An 18778-nucleotide genomic window follows, 5' to 3' on the forward strand; every position below is an offset into this window, starting at 1 on the left:
CTCCCCCATTGAGCTAGACATTTCCATGAAACATAATTTGAAAACACTTGGGTCAAGCCAACCAGAATCACTGTAGGACTGAAGAATTGCAGGTTCATCTGGGTATGTGCATGAGTCTGATTACCAGAAGATGAGGAAGATGGCAACGTGACAGCAATAGTCTGGAAATTGATCAAAGCCATAGATAGTTAATTATACATTCAACTCACAGTGTTGAGCACCTACACTGTTCTATGCAGTGAGTTCAGCCAGGGCACTTCCTACCAGTGTTTCCCAAAGTATGTTCCACAGGACACTAATCCTATGATTTGTTTCACCAGCAAGCCTTCCAAGGTGAAATAAGTTTAGGGAAAACTGTATACATTATCACCCTCATGAAGAATCATACTCTACTGGCACTAAGGAATGGTACAGTATTTCACAAGCTTTTTTTTTAATGGAATCTATTTTTGGTTTTTTAATGGAATCTATTTTTGGTAAAGCATCTGGGAACATTCTACAAATACATCTTAGGAAAATCTAACAACTAATTGAATCAAAAAATATCCCCCAATCTTAAGGAGTGTACAGTGAAGCAAGACTAATAGTAGCAAGGAGGTAGGACCCTTCCAGAATTTTGAACACTGAAGATACACCAGGAAACAAGACATGTACCCCCAAAATGAGCTTGGCTAATGGGAAAATATACTTAAGGCAGTGTGGGATGCTAGTGAGGATGTGTGCAACCAAGTGTGAGGCATGGCCAGAAAACAATGACACATGGATGCATGGATAGATGGATGGATAGATGGAAGGGAAGGACAAGAGGGGAAATGAGGGGAGGAGGGAAGAGGAGAGGAAAACCATTAAGACAAGCAAACAACAACAAAACAAAACAAAATCTGGAGATGGTAGATGAAAATAATTTTTCCAAAAGGGGAAATCAGAGGTATTTGGAGGAGGTGGCATTTGTTTGGGGGCTTACAAATGAACATGAATAGTTCATTCAGGTGGAGAGAATTCAATTTCCTGATTACACTTGTCGTGCAAGTGTACTTTATCATAATTTAAATGTTTGAAAATAAGACTTCCACGTGCAGCCACCAGGTCACTTTCTGTTTCCCTCGTTAAGCCATGAGCTCCTTCAGCATCTGGGTTGTACCTTTGACCTCTGCATCCCCAGGGCTGAGCAGAGAGCCTGGCAGGGAGTGTGGTCAGGGCTTGCTGAGTGAATAAGTGAGTGAATGAACAAATGAATAAACTCTTTATTAACCACAGTGGCAGGTAGACCAGAACACCCTCTTTCCGTGACCTTTTCTACAGCTAGCCACCTTGCTTTATTTTCTAAGAAAACAAGGAAACCAGAAAGAAGAGCAGGCAGTATTTCACAAGATCCCTTTCTCTTTTACAGGAGAGTGCAGCTGTCATGAAGGCTACATCCCTGACCTGGTTCACAGACACCTGTGTGTGCGCAGTGACTGGGGACAGAGTGAAGGGTGAGTGGCCAAGGACATCAGGGCAGAGACAGTGGAGGGCCCACCTTCCCTGTGGCATTACCAGATGCCCCAAACTGCTCCACAAAGAGGACTCTTCCTCTGCGACAGTTGTGTCCCTGCAAAGCCTGATGGAAAGTGAATCCTATTTCCCACTGAATCACATTTTAGTATTACAGGTACATGATTGATGAATCTTCTAGAGAACAAAGGCTGAAGTTTAGCTCACCCTCCCAAACGATAGGTAATCAAAGACCACTCTCTTGAGTGGACTAATGAAGAAGAATTGGGTTTTTTATACATAATCTCCAAAACGGACAAAGTGGACTTTGAAGCGCTGAGTCCTTTGGTGAAATGGAGCCTTTTATAATATAAATAGTCTTACCCAATAATTACCTCTGCAAAATTTGATTCTTTGTAAAGCTACTCCAAGCATTGTCCACATATGTATCCCACCTGCTTCTGACTAACAGCATCTTCTATCCCTTTTTCTTTCCCTGTCTCAATTCTTCCCACAGACCCTGGCCTTACACGACGCTCGAGAGGGGCTATGATCTGGTGACAGGGGAACAAGCCCCTGAAAAGATTCTCAGGTGAGCTGACAGTCTATTGGGGCATGATGCTGGGGTATGGAGAAGGGTCTGATGGGAGGTGTAGTTACACACCTCCTTAGTTTATTGAGCCTGTGCACTTCCTGGATGCAATGGCCCAGGTTGCTATGGGAATCTAATTCCCATTTGTCTGGTATAGACATAAATTGAGATACTTGAACTGGAGAAGACATTACTGATTATCTAGTCCAGTGGTTTAAAAATATTCCATAGCCATAGAACCTCTTCCTGCCACTACCATGAAATCTTGTGTGAAACTTCAGTACCTAAGCTGATGAAGACATACAGCAAATTAAGTGGCAGAACTAGGAATCAGATTTTGGTTGAAATTGATTCAGGGTCCGTGCTCTTAACCCTTTGTGCAGATTGCCCCTGCTGACTTAGCAGTCACTTATGGTCCTCCTGCTGGCTATCAGGACTGCTTGGGAAAGCAGAGCTGAAATAGTTTCTGTCCTCACAAAGCCCACTGGTAAATGGGAATCAGGATTTAAACTCAGGAAAATAAAACTAGCAATATAGAACAATGCATGGGCTAAATGATTAACAGAGTGAAGAAGTGACCATCCAAGTCTGGGCAAAGTTGGCCAACATTATGCCTTGGAGAATGCAGGGGACTCAATTGGGTGGGGGGGGGTGAGAGAAGGTTCTAGAAGGCAAGCGTGGAGGGGCCCCTTTTTTCTATGTTGTCTCTGCTTCCCAGGGAGTCCCCCAATGGAAACTCTTACATTGCAGGTCTACTTTCAGCTTGGGCCAAGGACTCTGGCTTCCTGTCAGCAAAAGCTTCGTGGTCCCACCCGTGGAGCTGTCCATCAACCCCCTGGCCAGCTGCAAGACCGATGTGCTCGTCACAGAAGACCCTGCAGATGTCAGGTAGGGATGTCATCTCCAGCACCTGTACCACGGGCTTCTTAGAGCCCTGGAAGCCCCTCTGTTTCAGGATCTCAGGAACTCCTGTGGAAAAGTACTCTTTGTGTTGTTGAAGTAGGCAGTTGCCTAGTCGATACATAAAACACTGTCCAATATACCATGCTCCACACTCCTGAAAGTGACTTCCATGGTGGGCCTCAGTGCCTTTATATTTCAACATAATTACTTTCCTTTGGGGTTTGTATAAAACATGAGAGAGGCGACCACATTCTCTGGCTCATCCTGGGATCTTTAATGCTCTTCTCTTATAAAAGACGATAACTTAATAGTATATTGGAGAGTCATGAAGGTCAAAGATTGGAGAATGAGGTGCTTTCTCTCATGACTCAGATACCGGGAACAGATTTTGGGCTAATCCATAGGTTTGAAACGTCCAGGTCAAATGAATTTGTTTTTTACTCATGAAAGGATGGAGATTACATCTTTCCTTACACGTTTTGTACCTTGTAGTTAACTTCCTTGTAGACTGACTCTGCTGTGTTCTAATTAGTTGCTTGCATATCATTCTGTCCTGTTATGTGGCGAATCTCTCAAGGTCAAAGCAAATAACTTATTTAGCTTTTTAATCCCCAGTTCCCAGTACATATCGGACAGCTATTAAATATTTATTGATTTAATTATACCAGTGGTCTTAGATCTGACCCTAGCACTATTCTGGAGCTTTCTAATGGAGGTTATTTTCTTCCCCCCCCCTCCCAATTTGATTAAGGGAAGAATTCTAGAATTTAAATGTTACATAAAACGGACTCTGATTTTACTTTTGGAACTGGCTTGTACACAGCTTATGAGCTCCTAAACTGGAACATGGAAGCATGGCCCCCATACTTCCAGTGACTGTTATTCTACTGTCTAGCTGTCTTTGGGTCATTTTGAATTTAAGATGCTATCATATATCCATGACGTCTTGATAGGAAGCTCCTAGAACCCACGTCTCTTGCTTTACAATTTATTTATTCTCACCTTCTCAACATTTCATGGAGGGATGAACACAGCATGATTTTTTATTGGTATTTCCCCAGAGAGGTAATTTTAAAAAGGATAGAAAATTAAAGGGATAGCACTTAGAAAATGAAGTGGTCATTACTAAGAACTAAGATGGTTTCCTGCACACACAAATTGATTCATGGCAAATTACCAGTACTTCCATTTTTGATGGAATTGAGGTCAGTGAAACTTTAGTAAAGCACGTGCTATGGTTTCTCTGCATTACATATTTTAAAGATGGAGAAAAGGCCATCTGGTTGAAGGATTATTCTGAAAGAGACCCTATGACCGTGTCTCAAATCGACTGAACAAAGGTCTCTACTAGCTTTCCTCAGAGTTCTGTACTGTTGCCATTGAATGTGTGATTTCAGTGAAGCTATAAATATCAGACTGGCTGATAGTAACACTCTCTCTGGAGTCAAATAGGTCTGGGTTACAGTCTCATCTCTACCATGGATGAACTATATGATTCTGGCCAAATGTAACTTACTAACTCTCCATTTCTTTGCAAAATGAGGATAATAACAGTGCCTACCTCACAGAATATGATGATAATAATACTTCTACTACTAATAATAACTCATCTCCATTGATCATTCCCAAACCCTTTACTAACTTTATCTTATTACATTCTTACGTCAACCCCAAATGTGATGCTAATATTATTTTTATTTTACAAATTAAAAAAAAAATCCGAGGCATAAAGGTGATACCTTCACTAGTAAGTAGTGAAGCCAGGCTTCACCCCATGATCTCTCCACCTCCTGAACCCATGTTCTTAACTATTTCATTGAAACACCTCCCAAGAATTGTAATAATTAAATGTGTAAATGCTGGTACATAATATACTACCAAAGGTACAGGATTACCAATTTTAGATAGATTCAATTCCCAGTACAATAGAGTTCTAATAGAAACTGGTGATGGTGGGGAAGGCAGAGTCAGGAAGTTTGAGTACTATGTCATACTGCTGAGAATGACCATGGTCTGTAGGATAATTCAGTTGCCTGTTCTGCTCCAATCTGAATTATTACATTAAACAGCAAACCAGACATGGAAAAGAACAGAATATCAACCTACAGGGACTCTAAAACATCTTTGGAAATATTAAAACAAAATTGAGAAAAGTACAGTACTAGAATTTATTTCAGTGACAATATTGTTTGTAGTTGGAAGAAATACTGTAATAAATTGAAAGTGGTGAGACCTTTGAAGGGCATGATTCAGTAACAATTAGATGCTCTAAACTGCTAAAAATGCTGTGCCTGGTTACATGGAGGGTGTGCCTTCACCGAGTCGGGACCAGAGCAGAGTTGCTCAGGATGGGAGAGGGTATGATATTCTGCAATTATGGGTCTTCCTTCTCAACCCTTTGAAGAATATTTGAAATGTATTTCAAATGTTTGAAGAATGTTGGTTTGATTAGGTCACTAAATTATCATCCTGCTTGGGGTGCCCACACGTCTTTGTCTGGGCTTGGAGCAATTGCAGACAGCCTTTTAAGTCTTACCTTCATCTTACCTCTCACATACCCATTGGTGTCACTGTAAGGGTAGATAAAAGATTGCAATCATTGCCCTTCAAAAGAATGTGTGCTATGTAGGTTGAGTTTTCTAAGCTGCACTAATAAACCTTGTTTGACATGACACCGCTCAGGCAAGCATATCCTGGGCATTCAAAGAATTAATAAGTTTCAGTCAGATGCTATGTTAGAAATTAATAAATAATAGATCATAATTATAGATAGCCAATAATATGCCACAGAATCACAACTGAGAGTTTAAAGGAAAAAGCAACGTCAGGAAGGAAGAGATAAGCATTCCAGTAGGATTGGGAAGGAAAATGAAACGGTGCTTTCCCGGTTGTTGTTTTTTTTTTTGGTTTTGCTTTTTAGTCTGTGACAGATTACTATGAAAGAATGGAATCTCAAATTAGGGGAGGCAGAGCAACTTAGAGTCAAAAGTAAAGGCTCGGGCTTCCCTGGTGGCGCAGTGGTTGAGAGTCCGCCTGCCGATACAGGGGACGCGGGTTCGTGCCCCGGTCCGGGAAGATCCCACATGCCGCGGAGTGGCTGGGCCCGTGAGCCGTGGCTGCTGAGCCTGTGCGTCCGGAGCCTGTGCTCCGCAACGGGAGAGGCCACAGCAGTGAGAGGCCTGCGTACCGCAAAAAAAAAAAAAAAAAAAAAAAAAGTAAAGGCTCAACCCACCTGGGTGTCTAAATCCAAAACAGTTGATGATAGTAAATGTTGGTGAGAATATGGAACAACTGAACTACCATAGCAGGAACGTAAGTTAGTGTGACCACTGTGTAAATCTACTGGGCAGTATGTACTAAAGCTAAACATCTACATATCCTACAAATAGGATACCACAAATAATATGTTCGAGAATACTAATGGTGGTGTTCGTTTGTACTGCCAAAAAGCTGGGGGAAAAAAACACAGATGCCCATCAATAACAAGATAGTAGATAAATAAAATAAGTAGATTACTAAAACAAAACAGCAGAATGTTATTAATGCTCAGTATTAATGAACACAACCACCACACACGTCACCAATGATGAATTTCACAAATATAAGATTGAATTATTGAAGCCAGATACAAATGAATATGTATGTTTAAATAAAGATCAAAAACAGTAAAAACTAATCTGGGATGTTAGAAAAAAGAAGAGGGATTACCTTTGGGTGATGGAGGGGACAGTGATTCGAGGGAAACCTGCCAGCATGCTGGTAATATTTGATTTCTTGATCTGGGTGGTGGTTATATGGGTGTGTTCATTCTGTAAAAATTCATCAAGCTGTACAGATACGATTTGCACACTTTTCTCTATGCATGCCATATGTTGATTAAACATAAAGTTTATTAGGTAAGGGTGTTCATTTTTTTAAAAATATGATAGGCTATAGAGCCCAACTGAACTGCATCAGTTCAAATCCCAACTCCACCACTTGCTTCCTGCATGAGCTTTCCTGAAGCTCTGTTGGCCCTTGTGGATAACGTGGATAGAAGACTATCTATGCCCTATAGGGGAGTGCTGAGAATTAAAAGATATAATACCTGTAAAGTACTCAGTTTGGCACATGGTGAACTCTCTAGAAGCATCAGTTATTATGTTTGTTGTTATTTTTCTCTCTTTCTTTTGCTGAAAGGACACATCCAATCTATGACATACCTTAAAATCGATAGGGTCTTAGTATTGAGAGTTTGCACTAATCCCTTTGTCATGGGGTTTGAGGAAGACTTAAGTGAATACATAACATCTAGTACGGTGTGGTAGTTCTAGCGGCTTTATGCATATGGAAATATTTGCAGAATGAGTGAAGAGGCACATGTGCGGTACACATAGAGTGCCTTGGGGATGGAAAAGGAAGAAGGAATTCCTGACCAAAGGAATTAGAAAAGTATTTGCAGGAGAGAGAACATTGGCAATTAACCTTGAATTGTGCATAGGATTTGTCTGTGTGGAATTTAAGGTGGGAGAGAAGGCTTTCAAGTAGGAAGGGTTGAAGGGCCAAGGAAAGGAACTCTCCCCTGGACAGTTCCCATTCTTCGGCCCGTTCCAGCAGGAAGCTGCTGGAAATGAGATTTTTAGCATTCGAGACACTAATGATGTCAGCTACAAAGGTGGAGGAGCGAACTCTAGTTAAATTGCGTGCAGATTCCTTTCAATTCTGAAAACCTTAGCTGGGCCCCTCCTGTGTGCCAGGCACTGTGCCAGGTACCATAGGGATACTGTGATGAATAAGACCCACCTTGGCTTTCAGGGATCTCATGGTGTAGCAAGGAGCATGGAACAAGGGACTGACTTGAGAGATGAAATAAAAGATACTCATGGAGAGAGAACATGGCAAACAACACTTATTGCTACACACTGGGCCTTCTTCACAATTTCACCAAGAGCTGATTCTTCTTATAAGAGAGATGCAAGAATCGCTGTTATGGTTGGAATAATAATCATCTGCAAAGCCCAGCTTTTGGAGCCCCTGAGTGATTTTTCTGTGTTCTCAAATCAATGAAAATGAAATGGTGAAACACTGTTAATTCCTACACAACGTTGAAAGAATAATGGGACATCAGGATACAAGCCAGCATCACTCACTTGGTGACAGTTTTCACATTGAATTAGTTCTGGGTAGAATTAAAAAGAGTTCCTTGTTCTTTTGGCTTCTTGATTCCAAGCACTAAGAATTTATTGAACACCTACCATGTGCCAGGCTAGGTATCAGAGACAGAGAAATATTCAGACAAAGATCTTGGGGCATTGAGACAAAATTGCAAACAAAACAGTATTGCACTTTGGGACCTTTGCAAAGGTTAGAGGAAAAGTTCAAGGCAGAGAAGGGACCCAAGGGAGGAAGGAGGTAGTTAAACTCACCTGGGAGGTAAAGGAAAGGCCTCACAGAGGAGAGGACCTCTGAGCGAAATTGCAGGGTATTAGCAGGAAGTCACTAGGTCACTGGTTCTCAGAGTGTGGTCCCTGGACCAGTAGCCTCAGCATCACTGGGAAACTTGTTAGAAAGGCAGATTCTCAGACTCCATCTCTGGTAGACTGACACTGAGCCCCAAGGGTATCAGTTTCCAGTCCCTAGAAGCTGTAAATGTTACCTTATTTGGAAAAAGGGCCTTTGCAGATGGGATTAAGTTAAGAATCTTAAAGTAGGTTGATTATCCTGGATTATCTGGATGGGCCCTAAATACCATTACAAGTGCCCTTGTAGAGAGAAGCAGAGAGAAATTGAACACACACAGAGGAGTCTGCAACGTGAAGAGGGAACTAGAGATTGGAGTGACACAACCACAGCCAAGGAATGCCAGCAGCCACCAGAACCTGGAAAAGGCAAACAACAGATTCTCCCTCTTGAACCTCATGGGGGCGTGCAGCCTTGCTAACACCTTGCTTTTGGCCTCACAATACTGATTTTGGATTTCTGGTGGTTTTAAGCCATCCCAGTTTGTGGTGATTTATTCCAGCAGCTGCAGGAAATGCATACATCACCCAAGACCTGAATCAGATATTTTGGAGGTGGGCCATGTAATCTTGTTTAACCAGTATTCTGGTTTAACTAGTCCTCAGATTATTCTAATGCCCACTAACATATGCATACTAAAGCACTAGGCAGCAAAAGAAAGGAAGGCTCACCTGGCTGCCACAGAAAACAAAGGATGGAAGGGCTTGCAAACTCCAGGGTGGCAACGGCTTTGGGTCCAGCAGGATTTATATGCTCTACAGTGTTGTTGGGACTCAGTATTTCTGTCTCTCTTCATCCCTCGTCTCTGTCTTCCTCTGGGTTAACGTGCTCTTTGGGCACACTCACCAACAACTCCGAGCTTACAGCCTCAGTGGGGCATTGCCAGGGTAAAGAGATATCCTGTTTCCCCAAGCTTTAAGCAAAAGTCCTGGCACTGAGTGACAGCAGTGAGAGCTCTTCCTTATGTGGCAACTGTCCCAAGTGCTTTGCTGAAATGAACTCGTTTAATCTTTACCCATTATTAGCCGTATTACATGCATGAGGAAACTGAGGCACAGCGAGTTTTATAACTTGCCCAGGGTCACACAACCAGTAAGTGACAGAACCAGGATTTGAATCCTGAGACTCTGACTCCATGCTCCTCATCTCTAAGCTATGATGCTTCTGTTTGGCCTATTTGAGGACATTTGCCAATATCCCAAATCAATGCCTGAAATTAGCCAGACCTGGGTCACTGACCCACTCTCAAACCAGCAAGGATAGGGGGAATCTTTACCATGTGGATTGAGATTGCAGGTAGGATAGGGGGAAAGCAGGGGGGAATCAGGACAGGCAGCAAACGGATGCTGAACAGCAACAACAAAAGAAGGCAAAACCCACGGATGTCCACTGCATGGATGAGGCATGGGGTCTTGAAGTGGCATGCCTGATGCAGGAGCTTCCAGGGTCCAGGTCAGTGTGTCTTGTGGGCAGTGCCAAGGGGCATGTGGCAGAGAATACAGTGAGAAGAGGAGAGACGACGGAACCTCATGCTGTTTCCTTCCTCTCCCCGTCTTTCCTCAGTTCTGGGCCACCTGGCCTAGAGACAGCAAGACTCTGAGGGCACTTGAGGAGAGTATATTCACCACTCCAGGGCCCCCAGCAGATGCTCCTGTGCAGATATCAGAATCTGGCTTTTGCCCAGGCAGTACCCCAAGTCAGTTACAGTGTATTCTGGAAACATGGGCCATCCATCTTAAGGTGAAACCCTCAACAAAAGCACTCTAGGTACTTCCGTGTGCTGGACACTGTGTAGGCTCTGGAAATGTAAAGACCAGAAAGGGAAGAGGGTGTAGGAAAGCGAGCACAGGCTTGTAATCCTACAGATACGGATACGAATCCTGGCACCACAATTGCTCCCTGAACTCCTTGGGCCAAGTCAGTTTACCTCTTCCAACCTCCATTTCTGAATCTGGAAGGTAGAGATTGTTGTGCTTCCTCCAGATGGTTGTTGTTAGGATTACGCAATGTAGATAGAGTAACTGGTACAGCACCTTACACGTAACTGATACCCGATCATGGGAATTTCTTTTTTTTTTTTTTTTCTTTTTGCGGTATGCGAGCCTCTCCCTGTTGTGGCCTCTCCCGCCGCGGAGCACAGGCTCCTGACGCGCAGGCCCAGCGGCCATGGCTCACGGGCCCAGCCGCTCCGCGGCATGTGGGATCTTTCCGGACTGGGGCACGAACCTGTGCCCCCTGAATCGGCAGGCGGACTCTCAACCACTGCGCCACCAGGGAAGCCCCGTGGGAAGTTTTTGAAGTTTTAGTCGGCACTTTAGTACAAATAAGGAAATAACTGTATGATGCAGTTGGGTTAAGGTGATAAAAGATGTAGTTCAAGGCCCAGAAGTGGACACAGAAGGGATCCCCTGCATTCCTCTTGATCTCCTTAGGCATCAGCAGCAGAAGTAAGGGAGGGTAAGAGCAGCGGGACATCAGGGTGTGTGGGGTAGGCAGGGATGAGGCTCGGCCAAGGCAGGTGATGTGTTGCACTGGGACGCCTGGATGGGAGGGCTCAGGGCAGGAGAGCCTCTGGTGGGGGGAGTCCCATAAAGGAGGCCTTGTGCAATTTGACACTCAGGATGCTCCCTCCTCCCTCCTTGACCGCTTTTGCAAATAAGTGGCTCTGTGTGTGTGTGTGTGTGTGTGTGTGTGTGTGTGTGTGTGTGTGTTTGTGTGTTTGCATGGTAGGCAACCAAGAAGCATACTTCGCTTCCCAGGGAGATGCTGAGACAGGGGTGGGCTTCTGCAGCCCTTATTAGACAGTTGCAGCCCCAAGAAGCTTCCCCCACTTTCCCCCGCTTCACCAATTACTCACACAGACGTTCTTTTCCCAAAGGGCAAGAGGACTTCAACAGGCAACCCACTTACCCGCTTGAAACACAGAAGAAGGGAGATTTGGGCAAAGAGAATAGTGAAGGCTCTGGAGTCAAACTACCTGAGCTCAAATCCCATCTCCACCACTTACTAGCTGACCTTGGGCAAGGTATTTAAACTTTCTGAGCCTCAGTTTCCTGTCTGTAAATGGGGATGGTAATTGCTATTGTATCTTTGGATGTTTTTTGCAAATTGATGAGATAATACATGTAAACTCTTAGCCCCGTAGTCAGATAGAATCATGACTCACATGTACTGACCATTTACTTTGTATCAGGCCCTGTCTAAGCGCTTTACATACATTAGTTCTGATTCCTCCCAATGACTCAATGATGGAGTTACTGCTATTTACAGAGGAGGAAACTGAGGCACAAGAAGTTTAGATCATTTGCCCAACATGTTCCAGGCAATGAGTGGCAGAATCAGAATTTGAATTCAACCCATTAGGTGAGAGCTCGGTAAATGTTGGCTACCGTTGATGCAAGGGGTTCTCTGTGAGATTAAGGGGTAGGCGCATTGGACTTTTTGTCTTCATCTTCGTTGACCATTTAGTCCATTGAGTGTGTGTGGAAGTCCATTCCGTGCTCGTGGAAGATTAAATGGGGGTCCGGGGAGACTTTGGGGGCAATAGGGCATCTGTCTGGCGCTCACAGCTGGACTCATGGGATTTGGGCATTGGAATGTTCCCTGCACCACTGCACCCCTCCCTTCTTTTAGGAGAATGAAGCCCCTCCGAGAGGCATGAATATAAAGACCTCCACCCTCCCCACCAAATGGATCTGCTCTCTACTCACATCCATTCACAGCCTTGCTGCCTGTCATTCAGCCCGTGTGCCTAGCGACATATATATTTCCCCTCATTTTGGTTTCGTGATCTTAATAAAAGTGAAGTCTATTAGGATGAGTTTCTGCCCAGGCTCAGTAAATCTCTTCAAACACCGTTCAGCACCAGATTTCTGTTAGTCTTTGCCACTGGGGAGGCTGCAGCAGGCACTGACTGTCAGCTGGAACAGAGGCCCACGGCACAGCCTCTGCTAAATGAAACTCAAATGGAGACTTTGGAATGTAAATATTGAAGTGACCCAAGTTGGATAAAGGGGAACCAGTTAGCTAAGCTTCTCTCTTACATGCAGGAGATGCTAAATTATTAAAAGTTTAATAAATGTAATAATAAATATTTGATGTTGAATTATGGAAGGCTTTGCAGATACAGTGAAACTGAGAAACGACTTGGTATATCTGCATTAGAAGTTAAACACTTTTCCAGTGGGACTTCTGATGTTGAAATGGGACTGCAGATCTTTCAGTGAAAAAAGAGAGAGAGAAGGGAGAAAGACACATAAAAGTATGATTTTTTTTTTTTTTTTTTTTTTTTTTTTTGGCGGTACGCGGACCTCTCACTGTTGTGGCCTCTCCCGTTGCGGAGCACAGGCTCCGGACGCGCAGGCTCAGTGGCCATGGCTCACGGGCCCAGCCGCTCCGCAGCATATGGGATCTTCCCGGACCAGGGCACGAACCCGTATCCCCTGCATCGGCAGGCGGACTCTCAACCACTGCGCCACCAGAGAAGCCCAAAAGTATGATTTTTTTTTGGCGAGTACACTGGGCTGAGAGTTGGGATGCCTGAGTTTCAGTCCTGACTCCACACTGAAGACAGCAATAGAAGCAGCATTTTGGGCATGCCTGACTGGGCAGAGGCTTTTATATAGCATCTCATATGTGGTCCTTGCAGTCATCTAACAAGGCCAAGGCTATTTTTATACCCACCCCCCCATCTCACAGATGAAGAAGCTGATGTTCTAAGACCCTAAATAGCACAGCTGATAAGAGGATGAATTGGAATTTGAACACAAGGCTTCTGATCTCAAGACCTTTACTCCATCATCATGACACCATGTCTTCCTCCCACTTGTTGCGTGGATACCCTTTCTGCTCTATATTAGTCAGGATGTTTTTGGTTTCAGGAGAGAGAAACCCAGTTCAAATTAGCTTAATGGCAACTGCACCGGAAGGCTGCCACGGGAGGGTGAAAGATCAGCTTAGCCACAGAGATGAGGATGAATGCTTTTCTTCGTTGAGTTGCAGTTTGAAGAATCCTAGAGAAGGAATCTATTGGCCTGGCATGAGTTAGGAGCTGACCTCTCAATCAGTCACCTGTGATTAGGGGACAGGATCTCAGTGTCCAGACACAGCCATAGAAGGAAGTGGGGGGACCATGAGCTGAACATCTACTCTAACCCATGTCTTCAAGATCCTCCCTGGGCTTCTGTGTATCCATCTGCCTGAGAGGTTGGACTAAATCAGAGATGGCAGATAGCAGACATCTCATGTGCCAACTCAGATAAATGGGCAGGGGCTGCCTAGCATGTTAAGTTGGGAGGATTTCTGAGGCTACAGACTGACTCAGATGGGAAGATTGTTGTGATCAACTCATGGTGCCTGCCTTCAATCTGGGACGGGAGTGGTGACAGATGGGTCGGGTATCTGCCATCTCTGAACTTGGTGGTATTTAGAGGTCCTCCTGTTTTTGCATCTCATGACTTTATGGTCATGTTCCTCTGTAAAATGAAGAGAGATTTTCTGGTTGCTGAGATGCAGGAGAAACACAGCCATGTGGATGGAGATGTTGAGGATGAATTAGAAATGGGGCTGTCTTGCTCCGTCTATCTGTTTCTATCCATCTGTCTGTTATCTCAGGAGGTATATTTGGATCATCTCATCTTGCTGCCAGTTAGTTTCCTGAAATAGATTTCTGGCTTGAGACAGAGTTGAGGCCTCCATCTAGGTGCTTCCTAGATACAGGCTGGCACTATCACTGTCACTTGTAATGTATTAAAAACAGAACGCTCTAATTTAAGCTGTAAACAAACCACTCATAACATAGAGGCCTTGAACTGTATCTTAGAGTTTCAAAGACAGGTTTAAACAATTATAAACTCACAACCTGGATGGGACCTTCCGAGTCATTTTTTTCCCTTCCCCCTGCCATCACTCGGATGGTTCTAAACTGCTACAGTCCACCTCTGCCTGTAGGTATATCCTAGTCTCTGGGTGTATGGTCACGTTGCTTCCTTAGAAATCCCTGCTCTGGTCTCACCTAAGGAGGCCAGGCTTTAGATTCTGCAAGCAGCAACTCTGGGCAGTGATCATCAAGATAAGCTAAGTTGAGCAATCATTTTCCCTTCTAAGACCACTCATTGGGGGTAGGTAGGACCACCCGTTTCCTTTAGTGTATCTTACTCTGCCCGATAAATACCAATCCCCTCTGTACCCAACACACACACACACACACACACACACACACACACACACACACACACACACCATGCAGTCTGGTCAGAAAGATGCTTGGATATTTCAGTGAGTCATGAATTGATCTGGATATTAGGCTTAATTCCTTTTCTTCTCACCAACTAAGGAAACCAATATCAAAGAGTGTCCCAACAGGAAGCAGACGGTATGCTCAAGTGGGAAAGGTTTCAAAGGGGGCTCTGCACAAAGTTGGGGGAAGTCCTAGAAATGGGGTATTGAGTACACTGTGGGTGGTGTCAGTGGGTCCAGGTGAGGGTGAGGTTACCAGAACATGGAGAGGGAATTCCATGGAGACTCCTGCAGGAGCTGTGACGTTTGGTCAAGGGACAGAGACAGGAAAGAAGCCAGAGGAATAAATGTCCCAACCTTACTCACCCACCTCCTGCCAGACCTTCTGCTGGGGCCCCCCACTGGCTGACCCAAGGGAACCCAGGCAAGAGAGCCCATTGAGCTGGTCCATCAAAGTCAGCCTCCTGAGGCACAAAGCTGTGTACAGATGAGCCGAGGGTAGAGGGAGGAAGAGCAAATGGAAGAGATCCAGCAGAAACTCCAGGCCCTTCCATCTTACCTTCAAAATATCCCTCATATGCCCCCACCCCCGTCCATCTTCCCTGGCACTCCCAGGCTCAGACCCTCCTAAAGAGTCCCACTGCTTTCCGTCCTCTACCCCACACCCCCATGCACATGCCCAATCCAGCTCCTACACAGACTGGGCCACGCCTCTCTTCTGCTAGAACCATTCAGAACCCCATCACCTGCCCCACGTAGCCTCAGGATCAAAATCCAAACCATTTCACCTGGTACACATTCCCTCCTAGCCCTTCAGAATCTGGCCTTCATGCCCTCTGGGATCTCATTTCCCACCATGTCCTCATCTGCCATTTCTTCAAAATGCAAAATACACTTTAGTATCTCCTTGCCTTTGGCAGTGCTGTCCCTCTGCCTGAATTGTCCTAATACTCACACAGTCCCCTATATCCCTGGCAAACTACTCCTCGTCCATCACAGTCTTGCAGAAGTGTCACTTCCCCTGAGCAGCCTTTCCAGAACATTCCCTCCTTCCATCCACCAGAATCATAGCCTCCTCATTGCTATATTCATGCTGCTAGTATATCTCTTCCTTAATTACAGGACAGCACATTGCCCTTGCATTATGGTTAATTGTAGAAGGGTATTCCCCCCTCTGCCCTCAGCTGGTGATCTAAGTCTTCCTGGAGGTTAAGAATTGAATCTTAACCATCTCTGCATTCCTAGCTCTAGGCAAGTAAATGGCTCAGAGGAAGGATATGGAACATTTTGATGCCCCAATTTGATGTGGCTTTGTTGGCACAGTCATGAGAATATTTTGATATTACCAATAAATTGCTCAAAAAATAAATTTATACAGTCTCCGAGCATCACCCAATCCCCTTACGTGGAAATATTCTTTGTATCAAACAGCCTCATCAGAACTTCCTGCCTCACAGTGTTTACTGTATTGTATTATAAAAATCCGGGGCTTTCCTGGTGGCGCAGTGGTTAAGAGCCCACCTGCCGATGCAGGGGACACGGGTTCGTGCCCCGGTCCGGGAAGATCCCACATGCCGCGGAGTGGCTGGGCCCGTGAGCCATGGCCGCTGAGCCTGCGTGTCCGGAGCCTGTGCTCCGCAACGGGAGAGGCCACAACAGTGAGAGGCCTGTGTACCGCAAAAAAAAAAAAAAAAAATCCGTATTGTCTCAGAGTGGTTCCAAATAACACCTGTATTTTGGGAAGAGTAAATGTAACAAAATAAAAAAGGAGTGTTCCCTAATGTGAAAGGTTTGAGAAATCCGATGATAAAGGAAGTTGCTATGTTGATTTCCTTGGTGGAAGCTTTTCCAAGGACATTAATATATTAATGAATATCATGAATCCTTAGGAACTGAAGTCTGCACATTACTGTTTCCCCAAAACTATTTTACTAGACACAGGCTCAGGACCCACATTCCTTGACACCCCCTCCAAGTAATTCTGTGTTAGCCCAGTGAGGCTCAGAGGCTACACACATGAAACAAAACATCAGAGAAGGGGGGGTTTGCTTCACATTCTTTGGGAAGAGGGGGAAGCTGGCCTCTATCCTGTTGGCTTATTATTTAGTCCACCTGGCCGCTGAGCTCCACATTCTATCTCCCTGGCCCTGCAGAAGACACAGGGACCTCATGAGGGGTGCAGCGTTGGGATAGGATGGGCATGCTTGGATACTCTAGAGAGGGAACAAATCCTGGCTGAGTAGAACTCAAAGATCACCTAGAACTGGCAGAGGAAGAAAAGGAAGTAGCAAAGAGAAAAAGGTAGTGAGAGAGAGGAAGAACTTTGTGGCCGCCCAGCCTTTTGAAACTCTTAAGCCCAGCCCAGACTGGTTGTTAGCAGCACCCGCTCTAGTGCTCACATCCCATTTCAGCCACACACTGTCTGGGGGAGGGTGAGCAAGTTACTAGACCTTCCTCTGCTTCCACGTGCACATTTGCAAAAACAGATAACTGTACCTTCCCTGTAGGGTTGCTGTTGAGAATCAAGTGAATTAATGCATGATGTGTTTGGAACAAAAATAGTGACAATTACTGTTGTTATAATGTTCTAGTTATTTAGCCCAGACTTAATCCACAGTAGGAATTTCTTATTAGGCTCTTTTTAAACTCTTGCCTCTCAGAAGGGATTGGGATTCATGCCCTTTGTAAACTCCACTTTCCCTTCTTAGTGCTTTGCATTCAGTAAGTACTCAGTAAGTGCATGAGGATTGTTGTTGGAATGGGGCTCAATAATGCTTCAAAAAGAAATAAAAGATGCAGAGCAGCATTATTCAGAATAACTAAGATGTGGAAGCAACCCAAGTGTCCATGGGTTTTTATTTTACATTATTCATAATAAGAAAAATGTGGTATATACATACAGTGGACTAGTATTCAGCCTCAAACAGGAAGGGGATTCTGACATGGATCATCCATCCATCCATCCATCCATCCATCCAACATGGATGAACCTTGAGGACATTACAGTAAATAAAATAAGCCAGTCACCAAAAGACAAATGCTGTATAATTCTACTTGTATGAGGCACTTAGTCAAAGGTCATAGAGACAGAAAGTAGAATGACAGTTGCCAGGGGCTGGGGGGAGGAGAGATGGGGTGTTATTGTTTACTGGGTACAGAGTTTCAGTTTTGCAAGATGAACGGTTCTGGAGATGGGTGGTGGTGACGCTGGTACAACCACATGAATGTACTGACTGTCCCTGATCTGTACCCTTAAAAACGATTAAGACAGTACATTTTATGCTATATATATTTTACCACAAAAAAAGGGGGTGGAAAGTAAAGTGAAAAAAATAAAGAATAAGAAGTGGAAGGGAATGGTTTAGGGGGAAACATGAATGGCCAGCCTGGCCAGTCACCGCAAGTCATTCCAGACACCTCAAAGTCTATCTAGGTATAGAGTTCCTGGAACAGAGGGTATGGCTCTGTAGTGTCTCTCTCCCCACTCCTCCCTTCCAGGGCACCTTCCAGCCCTGCCGCTCTCCTCCTGTGTACAACAGGAATGACTTAAATGCACTAAAGAGCCTGACATGGACCTGGATTTGCACACAAGGTGCACAGGTGCTAGGGGATGGTTGAGTTAGCTGTGAGGGTGTCCATTCCAGCAGCGTGAACACAGCCTCTGGAAGGTATGACAGGAAATAGTCATGGAAGTCTATGGTTCCACATATCCCAGAGGAGCCTAGTCTTTGGGGAGAGAGTTTGGTTGCCCAGGAAAGCTGAGGTCCAAAGGAAAAGCCTCACTTCCCTCATCTGTAAAATGGGCTTCAAAAGGGATGATTTTGCCCCCCAGGGGACGTTTGGTATTCTCTGCGAACATTTTTGGTGGCCACAACAGGGAAGGTGCTATAGGCATCTAGTGGGTAGAGGCCAGTGACGTTGCTAAACATCCTACAATGCACAGAACAGCCCCGCTAATAAAGAATTATCCAACCCCAAATTTCAGTGGTGCCAAGGTTGAGAAACCCTACCTTAGATGGTTATATTGGCCCCACTGAACATATGAGAAAACTGAGGCTGAAGGGGTATGATTTC

The 18778-nt window shown here is 44.7% G+C and overlaps 1 protein-coding gene across 3 annotated transcripts in view; it reads left to right on the forward strand.

Annotated features, from left to right (window-relative positions):
• Positions 1-18778, forward strand: part of ASTN2 (astrotactin 2) — a gene marked incomplete at both ends in the record, with an annotated part of 919723 nt that overhangs the window by 442317 nt on the left and 458628 nt on the right. For 2 of the 3 annotated variants that reach the window (XM_079706619.1, XM_079706618.1), the window contains 3 exons: positions 1391-1475; positions 1991-2065; positions 2816-2953. In XM_079706619.1, coding sequence (XP_079562745.1) covers positions 1391-1475; positions 1991-2065; positions 2816-2953 — 298 coding nt within the window. The remainder of the gene's footprint in view (positions 1-1390; positions 1476-1990; positions 2066-2815; positions 2954-18778) is intronic. The other variant, XM_079706617.1, reaches the window with a different exon arrangement.

This window comes from Hyperoodon ampullatus (genome assembly GCF_949752795.1).
Source record: "Hyperoodon ampullatus genome assembly, chromosome: 6".
Lineage (NCBI taxonomy): Eukaryota > Metazoa > Chordata > Mammalia > Artiodactyla > Ziphiidae > Hyperoodon > Hyperoodon ampullatus.